General features: G+C 57.1%; 1 protein-coding gene across 1 annotated transcript in view; it reads left to right on the forward strand.

Moving 5' to 3' along the window:
- The window catches only part of PACS1 (phosphofurin acidic cluster sorting protein 1), a 136,295-nt gene extending 113,092 nt beyond the window's left edge, over window positions 1-23,203 (forward strand). Inside the window, exons 8-24 of the mRNA XM_059067979.2 lie at window positions 2,518-2,577; window positions 3,390-3,550; window positions 3,913-4,006; window positions 8,731-8,811; window positions 10,457-10,572; window positions 10,711-10,846; window positions 11,927-12,031; window positions 12,740-12,846; window positions 13,520-13,674; window positions 13,810-13,920; window positions 14,567-14,669; window positions 15,115-15,157; window positions 17,319-17,361; window positions 17,613-17,748; window positions 19,977-20,203; window positions 21,435-21,554; window positions 21,674-23,203. Of these exons, the coding sequence (XP_058923962.1) occupies window positions 2,518-2,577; window positions 3,390-3,550; window positions 3,913-4,006; window positions 8,731-8,811; window positions 10,457-10,572; window positions 10,711-10,846; window positions 11,927-12,031; window positions 12,740-12,846; window positions 13,520-13,674; window positions 13,810-13,920; window positions 14,567-14,669; window positions 15,115-15,157; window positions 17,319-17,361; window positions 17,613-17,748; window positions 19,977-20,203; window positions 21,435-21,554; window positions 21,674-21,789 (1,914 nt within the window). The 3' untranslated portion in view covers window positions 21,790-23,203. The remainder of the gene's footprint in view (window positions 1-2,517; window positions 2,578-3,389; window positions 3,551-3,912; window positions 4,007-8,730; window positions 8,812-10,456; window positions 10,573-10,710; window positions 10,847-11,926; window positions 12,032-12,739; window positions 12,847-13,519; window positions 13,675-13,809; window positions 13,921-14,566; window positions 14,670-15,114; window positions 15,158-17,318; window positions 17,362-17,612; window positions 17,749-19,976; window positions 20,204-21,434; window positions 21,555-21,673) is intronic.
- The last annotated feature ends 3,938 nt before the right edge of the window (window positions 23,204-27,141 follow it).

Consider the following 27,141-nt stretch of genomic DNA (forward strand, 5'->3'; position numbering starts at 1 on the left):
GAGATTTTCAATCTGGGGGTAGGATGGGAGTGGTGTATTCAGACTTCCTGGGGGCTTTTTAACATCTGCACAGGGCCATGTACTCAAGGCTGTGATACACCCCTCGGTACCTCCACCTCCACCACCAGCTAATTAAGCATCACTGTTGCAGAGAACCAGCGTTCCTGATAGGAGCATGTTATATTCTTCCGGTTATCTTAGGATAGAAGAAGGGTTGAGAAACCTTGTTGTAGACTTTGGAACAGGTGCTTCCTTGGGGAGCAGAACACCTCAGACACCCTCCCTCCCTTCTCCAGGTGATTACTTCAGGTTTCATACTGTCCACTGCATAGATAGGTCCAGTCCTCTCTAGGAGGATCTCCATTTGGAATAATTTGTTGAACTTACCCAGAAATAGTAGGCTAGTGCTTGGAACTGTGGGCTTTATACAGTGCCTGCCTTAATGGATCCAGAACCTTACAGACCAGAGGCCTTTGGATTGTGTCTCCTGCATGCGATCTCCTCAGGAGTCACTACTTTTGGTGAAATTAGAGTCCTGGACTGAGATGCTTAATACCTGAATTTCTAGGTTAACTTTGACCTCTTCTGGGGTTCCCGTGCCAGAGTGCGGGGGAGTTAAAAGTTCCAAAAGCTTTTTGGAAGAGAAGTTCACAGTCTCGTTTGTCCCCAGAGGCATCCTGATTCTCTCTAGCGCAGAGCAGCCCAGGGACCCCAAGAGCAGAGATTCCCGTCACCTTCAGGAGTGAAATAAGTGGAGGCCTGACCTTCCGAACGTGTCGTATCTGAGCCTGGTCCACCGTGAAACACGCTGTCCTCTCTCCAGGCATCCTTGGGTATCCCTGGGCTTCAATGTATCATAAATCCTCAAGGCTGAGGCCTCAATTCCCCCACTGGATGATGACTAGAGCGCATTTGAACTGTTTCATCGTCCTCAGGCTTCTAACCCTCGATTGGTGCGCCTAGGCCGGGTAAGGCCCATCCTGGCCTCCAGCCCCACCCTGTGCTCTGATGACGGCAGAGGCTGGAGGTCGCTCTCTGTTGTGGCTCCTCCTGCTAAGTTTTTATTTTTCCTGTGCTGTAACCACAAAGAGGCCCCGTTTTCTTCCCAAAGGTGCCCCCTGGAGCTCTATAAATCGCCTCTTCCTGTGGTCGCCTCCGTAGCTTCACCAGTTATACAACCAGAGCTCAGTGCTCCTTTGACACCCACTCCCCGGAAGGTGTTTTTATTTTTTGTGTTAACTGCAGGCACTTTCCAATCAGATTTCCAGAGTAATTGTCCTTTCACTCCTGTCTCCCGTGCGCACGAATCCTTCTCTCCCTACCAAGAGCACTTTGTCCTAGACGTGTCCGTCTTCTGCGTCTCGGTCGCGGTGGCTCCCGTTCCTCCTCTGCTGTGGGTGCCCTTCCACCTTGGGGAGCCCCGCCCTTTCTTGAAGGCCCAGCTCAGTCTCACGCACAAGTTAGTCTCCCCCATCCCCAGGCGGTGAGTCTGTCGTCCGGTCAGGAGGTGCTGAGGGCCATAAGCTAGTCGCCGTGCCTGGGGTTGGACACGTAGAGAGAAGGAAGGCCCGGTCCGTGCCGTCAGGGAGCTCACAGTATCCAGTGACACAGACACATCTACACAAGTGACCGTAACCCCGTAGGGCAGGTGCCAGACGAGCTCTGCGTCCGGGGCAGCGATGGCTCTAAGGGGAAAGTGACCGTCTCTGAGCAGGACAGCTTCGCGGGCAGGATGCCAGGAGATGGGTTTTCTAAGAGTAAATAGAACTTCGCCAAGTGGATCTGGGGACGATGTTTAGTCAAGGCAGAAGTTACCATGTACATGGCCCAGAGGGGTGCCACGTCGTAAGCAGTCAGTTCCCACCTAAGTAGGGTGTGAGGGGTTGGGTGGTGGGTAAGGCCAGGGTCAGGCAGAGCCAGCCCTCATCAGACACAGGGTGACACCGAAGTTCTTGAGGCTCTGGGGCCAGTGAAGGCCTTTCGTCTGGGGAGTGACGAGGTGAGATCTGCATGTAGAACAGTCGTCATGGACTCTGCAGGGAATTAGACTAGAGGTGGGAGGAGCTAGTTGGGGTGGCTGGTGGCCCCAGAGGGTCGGGGAAGGAGGCCGGATGGAAGCGGTGGGCTCGGGTGGACAAGAGGCTAGGAGTCAGAACCCCTGGGCAAGGGGTCAGCACCCCTGGGCAAGGGGTCGGGGAAGACGCCAGGTTCAGATTCGGTGACTCCTCGGTGCCTGGGTGACCAGGACGGGGAATGCACAGAGCAGAGGGTGAGCTCCGTTTTGGAAACGTCGAGTTTGAGGAACCTGTGTGTATACAGGTGGCTCTCACCGGTCAGCACCGTGGTTCTGAAGTTCTAGAGAAAGGGATGAGCGGGGGGTGACCGTGGGGAGTTCCTGGGGTGGGGGTGTGGCCCCGGTTCTTTACCAAAGTGGGCCCTCAATCACTCTGCCCACTGGAAGTGATCGCCGTCCACAGGGGGCTGCTGGCTGAGGTTACTGTGGCTTTGTCCCTACAGCAACCTAACATCAAACAGAAGTTTGTGGCCCTCCTGAAGCGGTTTAAAGTTTCAGACGAGGTACGACCCCTTACTCCCGAGCTGGATGGTGAGTAGAATTCCCGGAGTTTCACCCTCGTTCCTCGTGACTCCGGTTTCACAATCTGGAGTCAAGATTCCAGGAACCCCAAGTGAGGGGGTAGCTAAAGGAGGGCTTTCCGCTACTTGGAAAGAGAAGGAAAGGTTTACATGTAGCGCCCAAGGTTCCATGGTATTGGAAGCAGGGGCACATGCTTCTGCCCAGCTGTCGGGTGTGGGGTGCCCAGCACAGATCCAGGCGCTATTGTTCAGTTTTCCCTCCTGTCCCGAGGGGAACATCGTGAGCAGCAGCCTGTGAGGTGGGAGCCGCCTCCATGGCGTCCGGAACTGGCCGCTAAGAGAAGCAGCGCCTTCCCTGGGCCCTGGCAGGCCTGGAGCCACTTCTCATGGGTTTCTCTTCTCAGTGGACTGAGACGGGGATGGAGATTTGTCCCCTGTGGGCTCTAGAGGAGGCCAGCATGAGCCCGCCAGGGCCCCAGGCGTCTGGGTTTCCCTGCGCCTGTTCCTCGGGAGAAGTACCGTCTCAGCCCCACTCTTCTTCCTGACGCCGGGTACTAGTGGGGAGCACTAGGGAGACTCTGAGGGGGGACGGTGGCCTCACCACGTCCCTGCTCTCAGCATCAAATCACAGAAAGGACACCAGGACCAGCCTGATGAGCGTGAAACTATGGCACGTCCCTTAAGGGGACTGGGTAGGGAAGCCAGTGGGGCCTGCCCAGGAGGAAGGAGTTTCCCGTCTGCCATGTTGTTAATAGGGGTAGCCCCAGACTCCAAGGTTTTGTTTTCTCCCACAGGTGGGCTTTGGGCTGGAACACGTATCCCGAGAACAGATACGAGAAGTGGAAGAAGACTTGGACGAGCTGTATGACAGTCTGGAGATGTACAATCCCAGCGACAGCGGCCCCGAGATGGAGGAGACAGAGAGCATCCTTAGCACGCCAAAGCCCAAGCTCAAGTGAGGCCCGCACGCCCTCTGTCACACTGTCCCTCTAGGCCATGGCAATCTCCTAGACTCCCCTCCCTCACCCCCACCCCACCATTACCCGGGAATCTTGGTTCCTCACCCCTTCTGAACCTCCTGCCGTCTGGATAAAGCTCGCTGCTTTAGCCTCTAACCGACAGAAGCCCCGATAGGACTCTCCTGAAGACCTTCGGTCCAGGTCCCTACTGGTCCAGCCTCTGCTGTGTCCTTCTTCGCCGGCATCCTTGAAGCCCGGGTTGTCGATCTTTCTTGAACACCAGCTCTGCCCGGCTGTCCATGAGCTGCTGTTCTGGGCCCTGGCGGCCACTGACCCTGGCTGTGCTTCTTTGCCACAGGCCCTTCTTTGAGGGGATGTCGCAGTCCAGCTCACAGACGGAGATTGGCAGCCTCAACAGCAAGGGCAGCCTCGGCAAAGACACCACCAGCCCTGTGAGCAAGACCAATGGCTGTGGGGTGCGGGAGTGGGACCAGGGGAGAGTCAGGGCTTAACGCTGGGCCCTCTGCTCCTGGCTCATTTGGGACCTACGGGCCATCTCATCTTGTTTCAACCTCGGTTGTCATCTCAGTCCTGCTGGGCTCTTAGTGCACTGAGGATATTGCTGTGGCCAGGCGGGTGTTCTTTATGGTCTGTTCCCACCGTGACTTGGCACCTTCCCCCCCAGAACACGCAGTGCCTCAAGACCTCTCCCTTAACGCCTGTCATGAGGTAGCTGGGAGTGTGGCACGTGGCCAGCGGTGGCGATTCTGCATCCGGGCTGGGGAGAGGGTGGATGCTAAGGGGCAGGAAGGCCCCAAGGTCTGTTCAGGAGAAATTACATGGGCTTTATTCAGAAAGTGGGCGGTGCCCTCGAAGAATTTAGAACTCGGTGGGCTGCCTTCCATTTTGCCTGGCGAGCCAGAGGGAAAAGGAGCTGTCTACTGCAGCACCCCAGAGCCCCTCATCACCCTGGGGCCACGCTCTGTCCCTATTTGGGAAGCCTCTCCCCAGCAGTGGAGCAGGGGCAGAAGCCCGGGTTCATGCTGTACCCGCCTCGGGCCCTAGGAATCTGCCCTCCCTCTTGTTTATGACCAAAGGCAGGATTACGTGCCTGATTTTAGTGGTTTCGGTTTGCTTTGAAAGCCCAGTGTCTTCTCTGTAGATCAAAAAAACTGAATCCTTTAAGTCCTCCTGCTCTTGCCGCTTTAACAGAGGGAATACAAAACTCACCCTGCACGTAGGTATTAATTGTGAGGAAACGACTTGAGGCCTGTGAGGCTCTCCATCGCCTGAAAAGCGCTGTCTATGGAGGAAGGGCTGCCTGCCGCCGGTCCCAGGTGTCTGCGGACCGTCAGCTCATGGACTGCCTGCTGCCACCAGGTGGCGATGTCGTCCACCTAATCCCTCTCCCTGCTGAAGGCGCAGCAGGGAGATCCGGCCCTAGAACAGCGGCACCAAGTGGCCTTAGCGAGTAAATGTGGGGTGGGAAATGGCAGCCCCCACCGAGAATCCCTCCACAGAGAAACCTCAGGCCCGCCACTTGCAGACCGGCACTCGCAGCCTTTCCAGCCCAGGTTCATATGATCTGGGGCTGAGGAGGCCTTACCTGACTAGTTCTGCTCAGGATGTGGCTTGGGGCTGCTCTTTCTCACAGGGGGCTGCTGGATGGCCCTGCTGAATCATCACTGTCCACGCGGACAGATCATTGGCCGCTGGAGCCAGATTCCATAGCAAGTATAAATATAAGGGATGACTCTTCCAGAGAGAAACCTGGGACCTGGCCAGGGGAGGACTGTCTTACGGTGTCCTAGGAATGTAGAAGAAAAAGGGCTCTACTGTAACACAATGCAATCAAATTTTAAATGAGATTAATGCCCCCAAAATGCTAAGCGTGACACCTAACATATGGTGACCGCTCAATATATTTTGGAGCTCGTCGTTACTAAATCAGTAAGAGAAACTACTCTATACTAATGAAGCTGTTTCTGGGTTGATAGAATTTGTAGGTTCTACATTTAGTCTCAGCTGCATGGCTTACAAAATTTAAAGAGAAAAATCACCTTGATGCTCTGGGCCTCAGGTGCCTTATTTGTGAGGTAAAGGTGTTGGCCCAGGAGCCCAGTTCGCTCAAAAGTCAATGGAGTATCAGTCTTTACAGTGTGATGGCCTGAGGATCCCTGTTCAGGCCAAACATTTCTTTGGGGCAGGGTGGGGCTGGTTTGAGAGCACATGCTCTGGAGTCAGACTTCTGAATCTTGACTCCACCACTACCCTGACTGTGTGATCTGGGCAGTTACCCAGACTTCGTGTCCTCATCTACAAATTGCATGTAAAAAGGACATGCCTTACAAGGCAGTGTGAAGATCCAGTGGGAAAATGCAGCTAAAACCTCCAACGTGGCGCTTGATTGATGGTTGGATTGATTTACGGCTTGGGGAGCATCAGTAAATGTAAGCTGCTTTGCCATTGTTAGTATAGACCCTGAGAGCCCTTCCAGTTCTGGACTCCTGAAATTGATAGACTCTAGATGTCTTTTTAGTGAGTTCTTCAAATTCTGGTTCCCTGGGCCAGATTTCAGACTTTGCTGGTTCTCTGTGATATTTCTATTTTGAAGAGCTCCATATGTCTTGATGTGGGTGTGGAACTTTGGAATCCTTTAGTATGAAAGACTCTTTGGAAACTACAGAGCGAGGCTGTGCTCTTACACAGAGAACTTCTAAACGTATTAGGGAGAACATACGGGGATGGTGCATCCATAGGCAGGCATGCACGTGCTGCCCAGCTTTTGTCCTCTCTTCCCTGATTTCCTAGCATTATGATTCATTTATTTTTCTTAACCTTCCTTTTTGTTCCCCAAATTTCAGAGGATTCAGTTTTATTATCACTAGAACCAGAAGGAATTTCTGCTGATACAAATTATTACAGCTGTTGAGTTTTCCCAAGACTTGAGCACACAGTAGCAACATAATTGGGTTCTTGGAGCCGGTAACAGTAGGCCCTGACAGCGCTTCAGTTGGGGCGGCCAAGAGATGGAGACTTTCCGCCAGGACTGCCTGCTGCTAAAAGTTGCTAATTCCACAGCACTGTAACTCATGGTGCTAGAGACCAGTACTTCGTAAAACCGAGAGCCTAAAGTACTGCCGCACTCTGCCCCCTCCATGTGCGCACACACGCCTGCACACACACACACACACACAAGCACGTGCACCCCCTGCAGCAGCAGCCAGCGTCACCCCCAGGCACAGCGCCTTGCACCGCCACGTCTGCCTCGGAGCCACACAGTTAGGCAACACAGCTACTGCGCTGCTGGGGTGAGAAAAACCTAAAGTATTTATAGAAGCAGGAAGAAGAACTGGGAGAATTGGGAGTTTGCTCCCGGTGGGACTGACTGAAACATCCAGAAGAGTCAGTGCACAGCCCGCAGGTGCCCCACCCCGAGTCTACCTTAGAGCGCTCAGCACATCTCAGCACAGCGCTGTGCCGTGAAACACTGCTCTACTCTCGGAGGGCTGGACCACGGGGCTGCTGCCTGAGAGCCTTCCAGTAGGATGGTGTTATCGCCCCGATTCCTCCTCTTTAAAGCGTGTTTAATTCATTTGTCATGCTGAGGTCCCTAATTCAGTGAAACCATCTTCAGTCTGAGGTCTGATGAAGAGTTCTCTGGGATTGTGGACTCTATTAACATCGGTTATTCATACAGACAATGTGTAAATGAGCTAGCGGTGCAATCTGGAGGGAAACTACAGTGCGTGGCTCTGAGCCAAACTGTCTCACCCTCAGGGGTCACAGGGTCTGGATAAAGTGTGTTAGGTTAGTTTTGCAGACGGCTCAGAGCGGTGGTCCTCAACCAAGGGTGATTTTGCCTCCCAAAGGGACATTTGGCGAGGGCTAGAGACATTTTTGGTTCTCACAGCGGGGGTGACAGGGGATAAGGGCTGCTCCTGGCATCTAGTGGGTGGAGGCAGGGATGCAGCTCAAATCCTGCACAAGATGCCCCTGAGCAAAGAAAGACCCGCCCCAGCTGTCGGCGGTGCCCACGTGCAGAAAGCCTGGTTTAGCGTATGACATGGGCCTACTTTTGTGGTCCTTGTTCATTAGTTTGCTGAGTGGCCCCTTGAGCTTATTAGGCATTTCTCTGTACTCTGTTATTTACTCAGAGAAAAGGCTTTGGGTCATTGGGAGGAGGTGGGATATCCTTGATCCTTTCTGATTCCCTGGTTCCCCACAAGAACCAGAGACCCACTGAGGCCAGGACCTTCCCCATAGCTAAGACCTACAACTCGCAACTGCTTATGATTTTTTTTTTTTTTTTTTTTTTGGTGCTAGGCAGGCCTCTCACTGTTGCGGCCCCTCCCGTTATGGAGCACAGGCTCCGGACGCGCAGGCTCAGCGGCCATGGCTCACGGGCCCAGCCGCTCTGCGGCACGTGGGATCTTCCCGGACCGGGGCACGAACCCGCGTCCCCTGCATCGGCAGGCAGACTCTCAACCACTGCGCCACCAGGGAAGCCCCTGCTTATGATTTTGACATGGGTGTCTGCACAGCCAGAAGCAGCATTAGCAAGTGTGAAAAATCTGGTTATGTATCTGTATTTGCAAAGTACATTTTTAATATTTATGAGAAACGCTGATAAAAGTTGGGGACAAAGGGAGAATTATTTCACACCTAAATGACTTAGTATATTCTGTTTGAGGGTTTTCCAGATGTTTCTACCAAGCAGAAAGTATTTGGCTACCATGGATGTCTTTAGTCCCGAAATCAAAGACGTGAACTCTGAGATTCCCCTTTCTTCTTAGCAGCTCTGACAGCAAAAGAGGCCCTGTGTGCCCCTCCTGGGCAAGGGTGTTTACCGAATCCAGGGTTAAGACTGACGGATCCCACAGCCATGCCATCTGAACGTTGAGCTTCTCTTCTCTTTCCTGGTGACATCTTGTGAGAGTCAGAATTTCTGGGTTCCGCACCTCACTGTGTTATTAATTTAATGATCGCAAAATAACTGACCTTTCTGAAGCTCAGTTTTCACAAAAATATATGCTCCTTGTAAGATGAAAATCCCAAAGATTTTATGAGGCCTTCAGATTAAGTGAAAGTATTTTAAGCTTCCAAGGGACCTAGAAAACAGGTTAGAGTGGTGGTTATTTGGGTTGATGATGACTAATTATTATAATCTTTGCAGATGGAAATGGCTGTTTTAGAAAAAGTCAAATCTGCTTGGATTAAAAATCAAGATGACAGCTTGACTGAAACAGACACTCTGGTATGTATGGTTCGGGCTCCTGTTTGAGCTGTTTAAAACAGTCTTTGGTACCTTTAGAAATGAAGGCAGAAAGACCCTGATGACCACCCTGAAACTCTGGCCGAACTCTGTGGACTTGTGAATGTCCTGCGTGCCCTTCCTCCCAGAATCCTTACCCTTGGAATATAACGCTCTGCCCCAAACTAGCAAACTAGAAATGTCCCCATTCTGCCCTTTAGTTAGATCTGATCAAGTGCTAATTTAGATAATTTCTCACTATCTGTCACCCTCGTTTACTTCTCAGAGACGATGGCCAGTATCTTCCCCTGAAAAACCATCCCTTCCTGCAGGTTGCTTTTACAATGGCCAGACAGCCCACAGCATTAAGTCTCCAAGTGACTACTAGTCAGCTCCTTCCGCTAAGAGATGTTGGAGCTGCTCAGGGGTGCATGGGATGGATCGGCTGGGGTGCCCAACTTAATTACACACAGGTGGAAGTTCCACGCGCATACACGTGTCGAGCACTGAAGGTGCAAAAATGAGAACACCCTGGATCCACCTCCGGGAGGAAAGCCAGCCGGGGCACACCTGGCGCAGAGGCTCTGTGGGGCCCGGGAAGGACAGAGCCACTCACCTGGGGGGAGGGTGTCGGCGCTGGGCCCGCAGCAGGTTCTGCCGCAGTTCAGCCGGCGGGACTGGGGGCCGGAACCAGCAGATGGGAGGGAGCAGAGAACTTGACCGAATACCATCTGGGGGTGTGCTGCGCATCTGCCTCACAGCGGGAGCTGCTAGCTGAGTGGAGTCCGAGGAGGAATTGTTTCAGGCTTATGTTTCCTGTAGTAAATAATGCTGCATTAAGGATCTGGTGTCTGACAAAGCCTTAGCTTGGGTTCGACATTACTGTAGTTCACCCGTAATCCGAGTAACCCATCTTCCACTCTCGGTCTACTTTGGCCCATACTGCACGGCGGTCATTTCAAAGTGAAGTTCCAGGGGCTTCCCTGGTGGCGCAGTGGTTGAGAATCCGCCTGCCGATGCAAGGGACACGGGTTCGAGCCCCGGTCCGGGAACATCCCACATGCCTCGGAGCAACTAAGCCCCTGCGCCACAACTACTGAGCCTGCGCTCTAGAGCCCGCGAGCCACAACTACTGAAGCCCGCGCACCTAGAGCCCGTGCTCCGCAACAAGAGAAGCCACCTCAATGAGAAGCCCGCGCACCACAACGAGGAGTAGCCCCTGCTCGCCGCAACTAGAGAAAGCCCACGCGCAGCGGTGAAGACCCGACGCAGCCAAAACTAACTAAATAAATAAATAAATAATTTTTTTTGGAAAATGAAGTTCCAGTCACGTCACTTCCTGAGTGAAACACTCTCCTTCCCACCTAGAGAAGCTAGATCATCAGCCCAGGTTTGTGGGCTGTCACTTCATAAATGTAGGGTGCAGATTGAATAGCAGGAGATGGTGCCCGGTACAGCGGGTGCACTCAGCTAAAACAGTCGCGGTGTCCTCGTCGGGTGGGGTAGGAGTTGTAGAACCCCGTGCTTCCCGGAAAAGAGAGCGAGGGACTGACTTTCTCGTGACGGTCATGGGCCCTGGCAGGAACCACGAGGCTCCCGTGGTCACCGAGGGGAAGTAACCCTCACTGCTTCCTTTCCTCCGTGGCAGGAAGTCGCTGACCAGGACATGTTTGGAGACGTGAGCGCAAGTCTGGTTGTGCCAGAGAAAGTCAAAACTCCGATGAAGTCCAGTAAAACGGACCTCCAGGGCTCTGCCTCTCCCAGGTACTCAGGGTTAGAAGAAGCTCCTAAAGCGCCGGGTAGAACGAGGGAAGCCTGGCAGGAGGGGCCTCGGCAAGAGGGGGCAGGCCATGGCTCTGGGTCAGGGGGCTGTTTAACCGCCTCCTTCCCTGTCTGTGGCAGCAAAGTGGACGGGCTGCACACCCCCCGGCAGAAGAGGAGCACCCCCCTGAAGGAGCGGCAGCTCTCCAAGCCCCTGAGTGAGAGAACCAACAGCTCCGACAGCGAGCGGTCCCCGGACCTGGGCCACAGCACGCAGGTACCCCGGCGTGTCGAGCGCCCCTGCACCTTGGTCTCTGCTCCGTTGTCTCCTCGCGCGGTTGGGTGAAGAGGAGGGGGGAGTACTTTGAATGGCTTTGAGTAAAGTCTTGAAGACAGACCTAAAGGGGGAAGTCTAGCATGCTTGTTGTTTGCTACTGCTGAGGAGTTGGTGGGGAGAGGGGGACGGAGCAGGAGACTCTGGCTTGTGCTGCCCCCATCAGACCTTAGTGGAGACTGTGCAGGGACAGTGGTTCTAGGGACAGCAGCCATCGGCTCTCACGGGACGTCTGCTCTGAGCTCTGATACCCTTAGTGCAGCTGTGGGCCAGTTACAGTGGTTTCAAGCTGGCACATCCACAGTATTAAAATGTTTTGATTGAAAGACCTAAGAGTGGCTGCAGCAGGCAGAGAAGGAACTGGCCCTCGGGAGTCCTGTTCCCTCTGAAGGTCCGTCTCCGGGGGAAGGATTCTCCCCCGGCAGACCTCCTGCTCTCCTGCGGTCCGTGGCAGGCCTGTTGGTTTCCCTGGTACATATCATTGGAAGGGAAGTTTGTGTCCATGTGGCTTCCTGAGCTGACGCTCTTATAGCTGAAAATGAACCCGGGACTGGAATAGCCTGGTGCCTGGGGCGAGGTATTGTCCTTCTTGTTAATCACTGTTCCTGAAATACCTTTGTTCCCTGTGACGGGAGGGCTCCCCACACGGCCTCCTTGCTGCTCTCATTAGTTCTCTCCCCGTTGTTGCCCTCGTTTTCCATCCTGTGAGCACCTGCTTGCTGTCCTCTTCCTCCTCCTCTCCTGCTGCCCGGCTTCATGACCCTTCGGGGCCCTTCCTGCTCCGGCAGGACGGCCAGCTGGGCTCCTGGCGCACCAGCCTGGGTTCTGAGGCCTCGCTTTGCTTCTTCTTGATGCCCCTCCTTCCCCTTACGCTCTGGCCGGTGGGATACCGGGTCTCCTGCACAACTCCCTGGTGGCTGTTCTCTGAACACCCCTGCCCCAGGAATTCTCAGCCCGCTAGCCCACCCAGCCCTCCCCTCAAGCTCCCTGGGGACTGCCCGACAGACGCTTTTGTCCTTGTAGATTCCAAGAAAGGTGGTGTATGACCAGCTGAATCAGATCCTCGTGTCGGATGCAGCCCTCCCAGAAAACGTCATCCTTGTGAACACCGCTGATTGGCAGGGCCAGGTAAAGCAGCGAAGGTCGCAGGGCTGTGGAGGCGAGATTCTGGGGAGCGAGAGACAGATTTGAAAGGCAAGGTGTGGGGGAATAGGAAATCACCCCCCTTTCTCTGGCCCCCCTCCCCAAACTTAGCCCACCGTTCTGGACTCTAGTCCCAGTCCCGTCGTCTTCCCACCTGTGGGGCTTAAATCACCAATTTTCTGTACCTCAGTTTCCTCAGCTTTAAAAAAAAAACAGCAGTATCACCTGTCAGGCCTGCCTTCCTGGCCCTGTGTCTCAGGCAGCATAACGGAAGGGAGGTGCCTCGAGGAGCACCAAGTGCTGTGAGACGCCAGAGGCGCCCTGGTTTCCACGAAGGCCACTCGGAAGGGGCAGAGCAACAGCAGCCCCTGTCTGACCCGCTCCCGCCGTCCACCCGGTTAGATCCCGGGGCCACCTAGCGTGTGCACGACAGAGGCCGTGTTAGAATCTAACGTGCCCTAGGTCTTCCCACATTTCCACGTGGGCCCATCCATCTTCGTGGGGTCTGGCCCCACCTTCTCCTCGCTGGCTGCCAGAAGCCTGACCTTTGCCCGGCTGTGGTCTGAACGACAGAGGATGGGGCCCTGCAGCTCGGTCTGGGCCCCGCTGCCCTCTTGGCCTGTGGGGAGGCAGTGCCCCTGCTGCGTGGCCTCACCTGTGTCCCTGCTCCTTTCCCTCCCCCACCCCACACAGTACGTGGCAGAGCTGCTCCAGGACCAGAGGAAGCCCGTCGTGTGCACGTGCTCCACGGTGGAGGTCCAGGCCGTGCTGTCCGCCCTGCTCACCCGTATCCAGCGCTAGTAAGGGCTCGGCTCTTCTCCTGCCCTTTGGGGTTCCCTCTGACCTCATCCTCCCACCCTAATTTCTAAGCAGTGAGAGGACCTCCCGGCCTCATCAGACCAAGAATTCGCAGTTGGTACCTGGTTGGGCGGCGTCAGACCACCGTGCTCTGATGCCGCTGCTGGCCCCAGAGGGTCGGGGTGAAAATGTCACCTTCCTGCCCGCCTGCCTCCCCCCCTGGTCCCCTGCCACACCTTGAGTTGCCTCGTCCTCTTCTTAAGCCCATGACGAAGAAGGCCGGGCAGAGAGAGCCCAGGGTTTTTACTTTTACTTTTACTCCCGTCCCTCCGACTACCCAGAGTCGGGGCCTTCCCTCCGTGGGGAGGAGCTGCGGCCGTTCCCGGGTGTCTGGGCTCATGCCCACCGCCAAGCCCAGGGCACTGCCGAGTCGTCTCCCCGTGAGCCTCAGCCAATTCCGCCTTCCTTCTAGCCAGTTCCCTGTCCTCTCTGATCCTGGGTTTCTCTCTTTTTGCAAAAGCGCTGTGGTTTATTGCCTCTCTCTCTATCGTTTTGTTCGTTGGTTGGTTTTTTCCCCTGGGCTGTTGAGATCAAGTGAAGTCTGAGCTTGGGGCCTTCCTCTGAGCAGGACGCAGGCCCACCTGACCTGGCCGTGCCTCTCCCCTTGCTTCCCAGCTGCAACTGCAACTCCTCCATGCCGAGGCCGGTGAAGGTGGCAGCGGTGGGCGGCCAGAGCTACCTGAGCTCCATCCTCCGCTTCTTCGTCAAGTCGCTGGCCAGCAAGACCTCCGACTGGCTGGGCTACATGCGCTTCCTCATCATTCCCCTCGGTAAAGGCTCAGCAGGGCCCACTCCTGAAGCCGGGTGGTGGCGCTGGGTCCCAGGAAGTGATGGGCAGGGAGACCGGAGGCTGGGCCAGCATTCACCCCCTCACCAGCTCGCTGTGTCTGGTTTCTACCTGCCAGGTTCTCACCCGGTGGCCAAGTACTTGGGCTCTGTCGACAGTAGGTATAGCAGTACCTTCCTTGATTCTGGCTGGAGAGATCTGTTCAACCGCTCAGAGCCCCCGGTGTCAGGTAACGGCCCCTCGTAAGGGACCGAGACGGAATGTGGCCTGATTTCCGGAGAGCCAGGGGCGGGGGGTGTGCTGCTTCTCCTCCCTGTGGCGTGTTCATTTTTTTCAGTACTTATTAAAAGGAGGCCTATTAAGCGCAGCCCTTCCGCTCTGGATGTGTTTAGCCTCTGCCGTTTGCTCTGCACAGCTGGGAATGAGGGCTGTGAGGGTGGCAGGGAATGTGAATAGCGCTCCTGGAAGACAGAGGAGAGGCGGCGGGGGTGGGCGCGAGCTTGGGCTCCACAGGGCCTGGAGGTGCTCAGTGCTCCCACAGGCCTTGCAGGGAGTGCCGGGCAGACGTTGGATGGGGAGGGCAGGCTGCTGCAGTGGTTCCAAGGTCGCTGCAAGCAGACGGAGGTGGGGGGGGGGGGGGGGCGAGCCGAGCCTGGGAGGGGCAGCAGGCTGGGGAGGACGGACGGCACGCAGGTCGGATGGGAGGACGGCTCTTTGCTCCATGATTCCTTAGGTTCAAGCCAGCGGGTCTTTAGAGCCCTTTCTCTGCCTCAACTCCTGGGGTCTTCTGGTGGGACTCAGGAAGGGGGCTCTCGGAGAGGGTTTCCGGGCTTGCCTGCTGAAATGTCGGCGTTTGTCTCTTGGCTTCTCTGCAGAGCACCTGGACGTGGTCGGGCGGGTGATGCAGTATGTCAGCGGCGCGGGCGTGACGCACCAGCTGCCCGTGGCGGAAGCCATGCTGACCTGCAGGCACAAGTTGTAAGTTGACCGAGGGGTTTCTTAAAAACAGGTTGGGTGGGCTAGATAAATCTTAGGTCTCCTTTGCTTTTTCGTACTTTCCTTCTCCCCACCCCATTTCCCTTGGTAAGAACTCAAGAGGATATGAGAGTGTTTTTTACTGCCTCCCCCCAGGCGTTCCCTTCCTTGCCTGGGCCTTCCCCCACCCCTGTGCTGAGGGGCGCCCCCGCCGTGTGGGCGCCCCTCAGCACAGACACGGGAGAAGCAGTAGAGCGCAGCAGAGCGTGCAGAATCGGAGCTTTTGCCTCCATTTGGTGGCTCCTCGCGCCATCCTGAGGCGCCATGGGAAGATGTTATGTAGTGTCTGGACTCCCTTAAAGCCACAGTAAAACATGGAAAGCTTGTGTCCCCATCTCTCCACGAAGTCTCACCCCCAACTGTAAAGCTTTCCTGTCTCTCCCAACAGCCCTGATGAAGACTCGTATCAGAAGTTTATCCCCTTCATTGGCGTGAGTACAACTCCCCTGTTCTCCGTACCCCACCCACCCACCCATTCTCCTGGCCTTCCTGTCCTGTGCGTGCTCGCGGCGCGCGCGCACACACACACGCACACAGGACTCATCTAGACAGCCGTTCCCATCCGGAGGCGATTTTGCCCCCAGGGGACATCTGGCGGTGTCTGGTCTGGAGACAAGTTTGGCTGTCACAGCTGGGGACAGGGGTGGTACCAGCATCTCATGGGTGGAGCCCAGGGACATGCTAACCATCCTGCAGGGCACAGGACAGGCCCTGACAGAGAGTGATGCAGCCCGAGTGTCAGCAGTGCCGAGGTGAGGGAGCCCCGGGCTGGGACAGGCACCGAGCTCTTCCTTTCAGTGTCCTTTCCCGATCAGGGGCCATCCCCAGCTCACCACGGGTATCTCGTGTTTGTTACACCAGGCGCTGACCTTGGTGCCATGGCCTAGGGAGTGATGTCCAGGGCATTGGTTCTGCAGGCTCCAGAGAGAAGAAAGCTGCCTTGGGGGTAACGAGAGATGATAGTCGTAGAAGCCCGAGGAGTCGGTGGCCCTCAGAGTCAGGTGGACACCAAGCGGAAGAGGCTCTTTCCTCCTCCTGCTTAAGTCAAGGCAGAGACTCTACACGAGCGGGTCTTGAACGTCAAAGGAAAACCTCTTGGGTGTCTTTGGTGTCAGGTGGTACCGGCCTTTGCTGCATTTGGCAGTAGCTAGGCCACAAGGCAGAGACCGACCAGGAGAGGGAGCTGAGAGGGGCCAGAGCCCATGCCCTCCCGGGGCCAAAGCACGACACAGACACATGGCTGAGAACTCTGATTTCCATTTGCGAGACGATTGAGTGTCTCTTCCAAATCAGCTGGTATCTTTTCCTGCAGTCTCCCTGAGGATCCTCCCGGCTTCTAGGGGAGATGGAGCATGTGTGGGTGAGGGGCCCAGCTCCCACTGTCCCTGTTCTCTGTTCGTCCCAGATCCTGGGCGTCTCGAGAGATCTTGGGAGAGGCCTGATCCTGGGGAGATCCTCCGTAAAGCCTCCCATCTGCCTGGTCCAGTCAGTCCCCATTAGCCACTGGGGCCGCTCCCACAGCCCCGCCGGAGGCCCGGGGCCGTGGCCCGTAGCCGAGGCTGGCAGTCTGACCCACATCTTTGTGGAGCTGTGGGATCTTCATGGAGCTGGGAGGTCACTGCCTACTCCAGCCTCACAGCAAGACAGAGGGATAGAAAACAATTAAAAATTCAAACAAACAAAGGAGCTGGCAGCCTCGTGCAATGCCAGAGGAGCGAGGGGAGAGGAGTCGTGTCCAGAAGTTCAGAGTATCGATGTGTTACTTTCTGGGAATTAAAATCAGGATGTGTAGAGGATCGGGAACAAATTTCAGTGAATGGCAGCATTGTGCTCTGATCCTTGTGTGACCCCAGCTCCCTGCCGTGCCCGGGGCCCAGCTTCCGTGACCTCCCCGCCCTGCTGTGCCTCTGCCCGGTGTTGGGATTCACCTGTCACCTCAGGCCCCAGCCCTGACCTTCATGGTCTGTCTCTAGCTGTGCCCTTTGCTGGCCACTGGAGGGCCCCCTCTGTCCTTCCCAGAATTCAGAGGAATCTAAAATTCTCTGGGGAGCTGAAATGGACACCATTGCCTTGCGGGGAGGGAGCAGCGGTACTGGGGACCCCCTCCTCATGGGTGTTCCTCCAGATTCCAGGAAGTCTGGAAAGGAGGGGCCTGCTCCCAGCATGTCCGCGTGTTCCAGCATGTTCGCTGGGCCTGGTGCAGCACATGCGCCCCCATGAAGCCCCCGCCGCAACCCACTACTGTCTGCCGAGGCTTTCTCCTGGTCCTCCCCTCTCTCTGACATGAGAGACGACGGCCTCCTGCCCAAGTGGTCTTAGAAGAAATGAGATCAGGATACGAAAGTGCTTCCAACCCCCCACGTGGCCTTGCCTGCATCCCCAGAGAAGAGCTGCAGGTCTCCTGTGCCCCCTAACTTATTGTTTGCACCTGGGTTTTTTCACATCTCTTAACTATCCGGGCTGCTCGGGATCGGCAAAGAGTTTTAAAGCCTACGATCCAACGGTGTGCAGTGGCGGCCGCTGGTTCCAGATGATCAGAGCGCGTCCGGCTTTGGTAGGAGGATCTAATGCGGTGTCTCTTCTCCCTCCCAGGTGGTGAAGGTGGGTCTGGTCGAAGACTCTCCTTCCACTACGGGTGAGCCTGGGGCCCCTTGGCCTCTACAGGGTGAGGGTGGTGCCTTGCCGTCTCCTTCCTAGTCAAACAGGCCAGAGGGCAAAGACTCGGTGGGTCCCAGGCCAAGGCAGAGCTCGAGCCTCGGGGTGAGGCAGTGGCCAGGGCGGAGTGGGGAGCAGGCTGCAGCTGAGACGGGAGCGCCTCGACTCCCTGGCACCAGCGGGTCGGGACGGCTTCCCCTGCCCAACTGTGTCTGTCTGTCCCGCTGGCAGGAGATGGTGATGACTCACCCGTGGTTAGCCTTACTGTGCCCTCCACGTCGCCGCCCTCCAGCTCAGGCCTGAGCCGAGACTCCATGGCCACCCCTCCTTCCTCCCCGTCCATGAGCAGCGCCCTGGCCGTCATGGGGTAAGCCTGTCGCTGGTTCCTGTCTTTCCTGCCACGTCCCTCCATCGGGGCAGCAGCCCGACTGATTTCCCTGCTGCCACAGCGTGTAGGACGATGACACTGGCTTGGAAGGTGGCGGGGGCGGGGGGGTTGGGAACGAGAGCAGTTGAGCTAGGTCACTGGCCAAGCAGGTCATCACACAGCTCTGCAGATGCACGCTCCCGTCTGTCCTGTCTGCCTCACAGGTATAAGGTCGAGTGAGACAAAGGGCAGAGAGGCCCTTGGGAGCCTGTAAAGTGCTGTGCATGTGTCTCGTTGTAGGGCTGCCCGGTGTGGTAGATGGAGTGTGGGTGTGGGCGTCACACACACCCAGATTTGAGTCACGGTTTGTGTTACGTCCACTGTGTTAGCTTGTGTTAAAGAACAGATCACTCAGCGACACTTGTTAAAGCAAGAGAGACTTTCTCCACGTTGGGAACAGTCTCCATAGGTGTCGGGACCACCTCCACGGGGTTTTGCGGTAAGAGAGGGATGGGACTTGACTCCGAACCCTTGAGCAGCTGGGCTTACAGTCCAGGAGCAGCGTGGGGGCAGCGGATGGAAAATTACCAGGAGGAACATCGGGAGTGAGGAGGGCTCTGATTCCGGCTAAACGGACCTGACAGGAGCCTTGCTGACGCCCCTCCTGAGGGAAGGTGGAGGGTGAGGAGCCTGATCAGAGATCCAGGGTGATCAGAAATGCGGGCCCGGGGGCTTCTTGCAAGAACTGGATTTTCCAAGGAAGTGCACAGGTGGGCCCGGGAAGAGGCGCAGGAGCCTGACTAAAGTTTGGTCAAGCAAAGAATCTGTCACTTGGGCAAGTTACTAAGCCTCATTTCAGCTCCGTGAAAGTAAAGGTGAAATAGTCACATCAGTCTTGCTGTGAGGTGGAAATAAGAGCGTGCATTAGTGCCTGGCCCATGGACGTGCGGCCTCCTGCCAGGCACTCAGTGTCTGTCACTGAAAGGCTGCCGCGGCCAATGACACGGGCAGGACCCTGTTCCAGAGCCCAGGCTCCTGGGCCCCAGCAGTGCCAAAGTCACAGAGAGGGTGCTGCGAACAGCTAGGGAGGGGTGGCCGTGAAGCGGGACAGGAATTTCTTTAGGATGTAAAATATCCAAAGTTTAGATCAGGCGGGCAGGGAGGCCTCGGGGAGCTGACCGGAGCGAGCGGGGGCGGGAGGGAGGGCAGTCCCACAGGGGGGCTCAGGGAACAGCCCTCGGGGTGGGAACGAGCTGAGAGGAGCCCCTGCTCCTTCCTCCTCCCCGTTCCCTTTCTTCTCCCCTCACCTTCCTGGCCTTCTGGTGATGGTCCGTGTGGAGCAGAGAGGGTAGGCCCTGGCCAGTGGCTTTTGCAGAGCCCCCAGTGACAGAATACGAAGTGTTCTCGGGGTGGAGCGCAGACCCCAGCCCTCACCCTCCCTGGCCCTGTCTTCCCCCTTCGCTTCCCATCGAGGGTCTGCCGCTGACTCGCCGAAGTGCGTGAAAAGGAGGAAATCCCACCGCAGGTCACATCGTGACCTCACGGTCCGGGCTTCCTGGGTGCCTGGGGGCCAGCCTTACCCCAACCTCCTTTCCCATCCAGTTTAAGCTGGTTTTTTAATGGAACCACTGAATCCAGGCAGAAAGAGAAACATCAGGTGACTTTTGTAGCCTGTACCTATTGTGTCTGGCGCCTCCTTTCAAGAAAACATCAGCTCTTTTTCCCCTTGGAGCTAAAATTATCCCTGAGCTAGAAGTGCCATAAATGGGAGAAAGCCACAGGTCGGCATCCGTCAGCTCTCCCGGGGCTGCTCCACTTAATCTCTCCCACGCTTGGCGGGGTTCTGCCCCGGCTCTGCTCGTGGGGGGGGGGGGGTGCGTGTGTGTGCGTGTGCGTGTGTGTGTGTGTGTGTGTGTGTGTGAGCACACGTGCATGGACACACTTTCTCCCTTCGTAAAGCTTCCTTCCTCTCTGCTTCCCTCGTTCCCGTGTGACTTTTTATTCGGTTCCCTCGTGGGGACTCGGGTCTTCACCCTCTCGTGGCTGTGTCCTCCGATCAGCCTGATTCTCCACTCCCGCACGAGCCAGTGCTGTGAGGCTGGAGGGAACCCGGAGCCACTTAGCAGGCGCCTCCCCCGGCCCCTCCCAGAGCCTGGCGGGGCCCTCTCCACCCCGTCTGCCCTGTGGTCGGGAACTGAGCCCGCTCTCCGGCGTCGCCCCTTTTCCAGGAGCCCCAGCAGCCCATATGGGGACGTGATCGGCCTCCAGGTGGACTACTGGCTGGGCCACCCTGGGGAGCGGAGGCGGGAAGGTGACAAGAGGGACGCCAGCTCCAAGAACACCCTCAAGAGCGTCTTTCGCTCGGTGCAGGTTTCCCGCCTGCCCCACGGCGGGGAGGCCCAGCTTTCCGGCACCATGGCAATGACCGTGGTCACCAAAGAGAAGAACAAGAAAGGTAAGTGACATGTGAGGCCAGAGGCCATCAGGGCCACCAGGCCTCCCCGTCTCTCTCTCGGGGGCTGCGACGGGATGTGTTTCTGGGAGACTGTGGACGAGGACAAAGGCAGCACACGTATCATGTGATCCAGCCTGGGGTCCCGCGGGGGTCCCGCCTCACCTTGTGGGACGAGGCCATTCCTTCTGTCACAGAGGAGACCTCGGTCCCCAGGGAGTCACTGGGCCCTACCTGCAGAGCATCGGCACCTTAGGGGCTGAGGCAGTTTGTGCTGCCGTAAAGAAGGGAGCCTTTCTGGCCACCGCCCTCCGGGATGGATGGTGTGACAGGGGAGGACGTGTCCCCCTGCTGCAGCCCCACGGAGCGGAGCACTCGCGCCCAACCCTGGAGGCCACCCGAGCCTTCGTGAGCAAAGGGCATGGCTGTTCTTAAGAATTCAGGGTAACGGAGCGCAGCCCAGAGGAGAGGGTGGCTTCAGCACCAGCAGTGGGGGGCGGGGGGGGGTCCCGTGCACTGGGAAAATGAGGCAGGAACCGCCACGACCAGGCCACTGTGGGGACGTCACTCGCCGCTGTGGGTCCCCGTCGGGAAGCCGCGCAGCTGGCTCTGCGCCTGCAGAAGCCGGCGGGGTGACTCTGGGGCGCTCGCAGCCCAGCAGCCGTCAGGAAGGGGCTTCCTTCACTGCCGGGCCCCGCCTTCCTCCTCTGGGCACATCCAAAGCAGCTGGGCCTTTCCGTTCATGCCTCCCTGGAAGAGCTCCCCCGGAGGGCGGGCAGGGCCGTGCCAGACCTGCAGCCAGAAGCCTACGGGGCACCCAGAGACCTGCCTAGGGCGTCCCGGGGCTGAGCTCACGCAAACCCTGCCGCACGGCCTCTCCGCGCAGGCACGCGAGCTGGTGGGAAGGAGGCACCCGACAGGGCAGCAGACCCCCTGCCCCACAGGCTGCTGGAACGTTCAAGCTGAAAGGGACTCGGAGACCATCTGGCCCTCGGTCCTCGTTATTCAGTGAATATTTCGAGGCCCAGGGAGAGGAGCAGGAGCTTAGCCGGTGCCCAGACGGGGGCAGGAGCTTGCAGATCCTGACATGTAGCCCGGAGCCAGGGAGCAGGGGGCAAAGAATCGGCTGTCTGCCATTCGCCTCCCTTCCCTTGGGGGGAGAGGGCAGTGGACGGGGGAGAGTGGTGGCCGCTTTTCAGGGGCTGTGACAAGGCGGTTCCTGCTTGCTTTCCAGTTCCCACCATCTTCCTGAGCAAGAAGCCTCGAGAAAAGGAGGTGGATTCTAAGAGCCAGGTCATCGAAGGCATCAGCCGCCTCATCTGCTCTGCCAAGCAGCAGCAGACCATGCTGAGAGGTGTGGGCGGGGGGTGGGCGGGGAGGAGGGGGGCAGGGGCGCCGCGGCCCTCCCCAGAGACCCTGGGGAGATGGCCTTGGCAGCCCCGGTCACCCCCTCGCCTCCCCTGTCACCCCCAGTGTCTATCGATGGAGTCGAGTGGAGTGACATCAAGTTCTTCCAGCTGGCAGCCCAGTGGCCCACGCACGTCAAGCACTTTCCAGTGGGACTGTTCAGTGGCAGCAAGGCCACCTGAGGGCACCGTCTCCTGGCTACTCTCCCCCCTGGCACTGCCACCAGCCTCACCGCCTGCAGGCAGGGGGAGGCCAGCAGGCCCAGGCCCAGCGTCCCCTTTCCTGGCCCCAGGGCCTGCATCTCCCCGGCCCGGTCCTGAAGGGCACTGCCACCGGGGACGCTGCTCCCCACCCCACACCCCTCCCCCTGCCATGCTGGGTCCCATCCGTGGGCAGCCCCCGCCCGCCCTCTCTCCTTTTCCTCCTCTCCCTCCGTTCCAGGCCCAAGGCGTGTTGACTTTGCCTTTTGGCGGCCGACCCTGGTCCCTGGAACTGAGTCCTCCGGGCCCTCCTTCGCCTGACTTCCCACCTCTTTCTCCACGTGGCACCAGTTCCCTTCCCGGAAACAGGAAACCCAGGGTCCTGGCCCACAGCAGGGGCTCCAGCCTCCCCCATCTCCCCCAGGATCTCGTTTTCTGAAGCTCAGCTGCCAGATGCCACTCGGCCAGCCTCCCTCTAGTGGGGCCCAGAGCCAAGGCCACTTCCCGCTGCTGCGGGGTGACGGGGCACGACCCCTCCCGCCTACTCACCCCAAGACGGCATTTTCTTTTAACATCTTTATAACATTTCTGCGGCCACGCGTGGGTTTCTGGGGTGGAGAGGGCTCCGCGGTCTCGCCCGCGCAAGGGTTCACCGCACCCAGGTCCCCTGTAGGTGCCGCGTGTGTCCCTGAACGGTTCTTTGGTTGTCCCGCACAGCCAGTCTCTCAGTAGTTCCGTGTGACTCACCTGGGCGCTGGTCCCTGTCCTTGGGTCTCCCCCTGTTGATGGCTCTCCTCCCCAGCCTCCTCCCCCACGCCCCCAGCACACCTCCGCCTCTTCCTGCAACTCTGGACCTGGAGAGATGGGAGGCAGCCCCATCCAACGTGTCGTCTGTGGCCCCGGTCCCTTCGGCTCCCTGCTCTCTGTGTCCATCTGTCTCCTTTCCCCAGTCTGTCCTCCCCTCCTCACCTGGACCCCTGGCCTGGGCAGGCCCCGTCCTCCTAGCCAAGCCTCCCTCTCTCCACGGCCTTGGGGGGCCTGAGCCCCTCCTCAGCCCACACCATCGGCCTTGGCCTTCTCGGGAGACGCGGAGCGCGTGGGTGAAGCTCCAGCTGAGGCCCTCCCAGCCCGCCAGCGCCTCCGGAGCTTTGCCGTGGCCCTCTCACCCTTTCTAGAAGTTTTTGCACAGAACTTCATTTTGAAAAGCGTTTTTCTCATTCTCCATACCTCCCCCGAACTCCTCCAGCCAGCCCTTCCCCCGGCTCAGCCCTGCTGTCCAGAGCATCCCTGGGGCTGTGCTGCTCACTCAGCCGGAGAGAGGGGCGGGGCGGGAGGGACTAAGAGGATGTTGGATTTTTCATTCAATAAACTGGTGATTTCTTACCAACGAGCAAGCCTTAGGCTTCTGCGCCTCTCATTGTGACACAAGATCTGTCCAGCCTCGTCCCCACTTCACGCCACGGCCACGTCACTCAAAATCAACTGGGGGGACTTCCCTGGAGGTCCAGTGGTTAGGACTCCGCACTCCCATGCGGGGACCCCGGGTTCGATCCCTGGCCAGGGAACTGGGATCCCGCAAGCCGCGCGGCGCAGCCAAAAGGGAGAAAAAATCAACTGGGAACTGGCCGAAAAGAAGCAGATTCCTATTTGCTTGATGATAGAGGCGTGAAGGTGTGTTGTCCAGTGTGAGGCAAGCCGAGGTCAGGAGCAGAAGCCACAGCATTCCCACTCCGAAACCCCATTTTTCTCTGGCACCTGCCGTCCCCACATCCCACCTCCCCAGGCAGTGACACCTTGTCGGCAGCTTCCGCTCTTCCGACTGGAGGTTAGAACTCGGCTTCTCTCCCGCTACTAAGTAGGCTGACATCCTGCCACAGTTTCCGAAAGTTGGTGAAGTCTGAGGCCCAGGTGGAGGGGGTGAGCTGGGGTCCATCATCAGGTTCGCCTTCCTGCCCGCCCTTAACCTTAGAGGTGACGGTCAGAGCTCCTGCTCCCTGGAAGCCTGGCTCTTCACGCACTCCCGGGACAGGGGCCTGCACGCCGGTCCTCCTCCGGCGAATGAGCGCCCAGAAGCGGGAGCTTGCGTCCCATCGTCGTCGTCGTCCCCCCCCCCCCCCGACGCCTACAGGACACAGCCCTGGAGGAGCGGACGGCCAGGTGGGGCAGGCTGTCCCTGGCTCCCCAAGTCCTGCGGGCAGGTCACCTAACGGAGGGAGGCTCTGGCACCCAGCAGGGCGGCCGCGCAGGCTCTCTGGGCCTGGAAGATGGAACCAGTGCCCGTCTCCCAAGGGTCAGAGTTCAGTCAGGCACCGGAAGTTGTCCCAGAAACGCAGTCTGCGCGTTAGTTCCCCGATGAGGGGTACAAGCCGGCCAGTGAGAGGAAACGCCAGGAGAGGGCGAGGCTGAGGTGGGCTAGAGGGGGTACAGAGCCAAGGCGCCCACGGAGGCTCCGGCAGGGCAGGGGTCTGGGAGCTGGTGGGGGGCCCGAGCGGGACGGGCGTGGGACAGATGGACTCCGATGGACTCTCTTCCTCCAAAATCCCTGTCTCCGTACTTCTGTTTGGCCTTGGTGCACAGGGAAGCCGATATTTCGGCAACAGGAGCTGTTCGGGTTCCCTGTCTCCCGTTCTCCCACTCCTCGGGTTTGTTCCTCGCTGCCCCATCAGGAGTCGGGAGTGCCTTTGCCAAGGTCACTGATGACCTGGGCTGCCAGGTCCAAGGCTCAGTTTTCTTGTCTGACTGACTAAGGAGCATCTGATGCACGTGATCACTCCTTGCTCTGCCTGCAGACGGCGCTCTGCTCTCCCCGCCCCCGCCGCCCACCCCTCCCCGCCTCCTTCTCTGGCTGCTCTTTCTGGGCCTCCCTTGTATCCTCCTCATCTTCCAGACCTCTGGCCTCCCCTCTCCCCTCACCCAGCCCCAGGGTGGGAGATACTCCCTGTGTGCAGACTTCCCGACTCTGTAGTTGCTGAGGCCCAAATCTTTAAAATCGTCCTCGACTCCTCTCTCTCACACCCAGCATCCAGTCCCCTGGTAGATCCTATAGGCCTTCCCTTCAAGACAGACCCAGAGCCCTGCAGCTCCTGGCCGCTTTCACTGCTGCTCTCCTCTCTCTGGATGTCATAATAGCCTCCTAATTACCTCTGCTTCCACCTGCTCTTCCTGTAGCCTATTCTCCACACAATTGCCAGAGAAAGCCCTTTAAATGTTAATTAGATCGTGTTAAATTACTGATCCAAACTGTCCAATGGCTTCCCACCCCACTAGGAATATAATCCAAAGACCTCCTAACCACCTCCAGGGCCTACCTGATCTGACCTGCCTGGGGCTGCTTATCTGACCTCCTCTCACTCTCCCCCTCACCCTCTGGCCTCCTCCGCATTGCTCAGACACACGGGGCACATACTGCCTCAGGGCCTTTGCACGAGCCATGCCCCCCTGCCCATCCTGCTCCTGCCCCTGCCCCCTGGATCCATATGACTTTCTCCCTCACTCTGGTCTCAGCTTAAATGCCACCTCAGAGAGGCCTTCCCTGTTCAGCCTCTCTAGAATAGCACCTCCCTTTTCTCTCACCCTTTTGTTTTTCTTATTAGTGCTTCTCACTCCTTGGCATTTAATTATTTGTCTCTCCCCACCAGAACGTAAGCTCCAAGAACACAGGAACCTTATTTTTTTTTTTTTTCTGCTCTATCCTTGGCACCCAGGATACCGCCTGGCTCATCATAGGTGAACAATACATATTTGCTGACAGAATGAATGAAAAGCCTTTGCCCTGCTGGAACGGATGGGACTCCTCATCCACACTTGCTGCTCAGACCCTTCAAGGCCTCAGTCCCAAAGGACACCTGAGTTCTCTCGTAGGCGTGGAGTAGCGACCTAGACTCTTAACTCTGAGCAAAGAGGAGGTAGAGTGTTGTTCAGGAATGGTTTCCAGGATTCCAAAGGCGAGGCAGCTCTGGTGGAGGATGCGCCCTGAGACAGCTCGCCAGGGGCCAGGCCAGAGCAGAGCCTCCCACGGGGCCTCCAGAACAGAAATGTTCTCTAAAGGCAAAGGGGTGGCATTTTGGTGCAGAAGGTAGAGGAGCCGCTATCTGATCTGCACGCCAACTGCGGACTGGTTTTATCTTTTTAAATAAATTTATCTGTCTATTTGTTTATTTATTTATTTTTGGCTGCGTTGGGTCTTCGTTGCTGCGCGCGGGCTTTCTCTAGTTGCTGCGAGCAGGGGCTACTCTTCGTTGAGGTGCACGGGCTTCTCATTGCGGTGGCTTCTCTTGTTGCGGAGCACGGGCTCTAGAGCGCGCGGGCTTCAGTAATTGCGGCACGCAGGCTCAGTAGTTGTGGCTCATGGGCTCTAGAGCGCGGGCTTCAGTAGTTGTGCACACTGGCTTAGTTGCTCCGTGGCATGTGGGATCTTCCCAGACCAGGGCTCGAACCCATGTCCCCTGCATTGGCAGGCAGATACTTAACCACTGTGCCACCAGGGAAGCCCCCAGGTTTTTTTTTTATTTAAATAAACTCTTGGAGAACTCCCTGGAGGTCTAGTGGTTAGGACTCCGCGCTTTCACTGCAAAACACCTGGGTTCAATCCCTGGTCGGGGAACTAGGATCCCACAAACCGCGTGGCCCATATAAATAGATACATAAATAAACTTTTTATTTTAGAATAGTTTTAGACTTACAGAAAAGTTGCAAAGATACAACCAAGAGTTGCTGTGTACCCCTCACCCAGTTTCCTCTATTGTTTATGTGTTCCATTGGCATGTACATTTATCATAACTAATGATGATGATTAACTAAAGTCCACATTTGACTCAGATTCCTTAGTTTTTCCCTAATGTCTTTTCTCCATTCCAGAATCCCATCCAGTATACCACACTACGTCTAGTACTTGGGGCTATGACATTCTCTTGGACTTTCCCTATTTGGGGTGACCTTGACAGTTTGGAGGAGTCCTGGTCAGGCATTTTGTAGGAAGCCCCTCGACTGGGATTTATCAGCATGTCATACCAAGGGTACATGCCATCGGCGCGATATCCCCAATGATGTTAACCTTGATCATTTGACTAGTCACGTGTCACCCTCTTTCCAAACTGTGCTCTTCGGAAGGAAGTGGCCAAGCACAGCCCACACTTAGGGAGTGAGGAGTTTTCCCTTCATTACTTGGAATTCTGTACTGCAGATTTCAGATCAATGTGTTCAGCTACTGTACTTTCATCCCCCACTGCTGTGTCCAAGGACTAAGGGCAGAAATCGCCCTGTCAGGGCCACTACGGACATTTTCTTTTAGCCAGGCTGCTGCTGAGTGCTTGCCGCGGTTTATTTCACGGAATT

The sequence above is a fragment of the Kogia breviceps genome, chromosome 7 (genome assembly GCF_026419965.1).
Source record: "Kogia breviceps isolate mKogBre1 chromosome 7, mKogBre1 haplotype 1, whole genome shotgun sequence".
Classification (NCBI taxonomy): Eukaryota; Metazoa; Chordata; class Mammalia; order Artiodactyla; family Physeteridae; genus Kogia; species Kogia breviceps.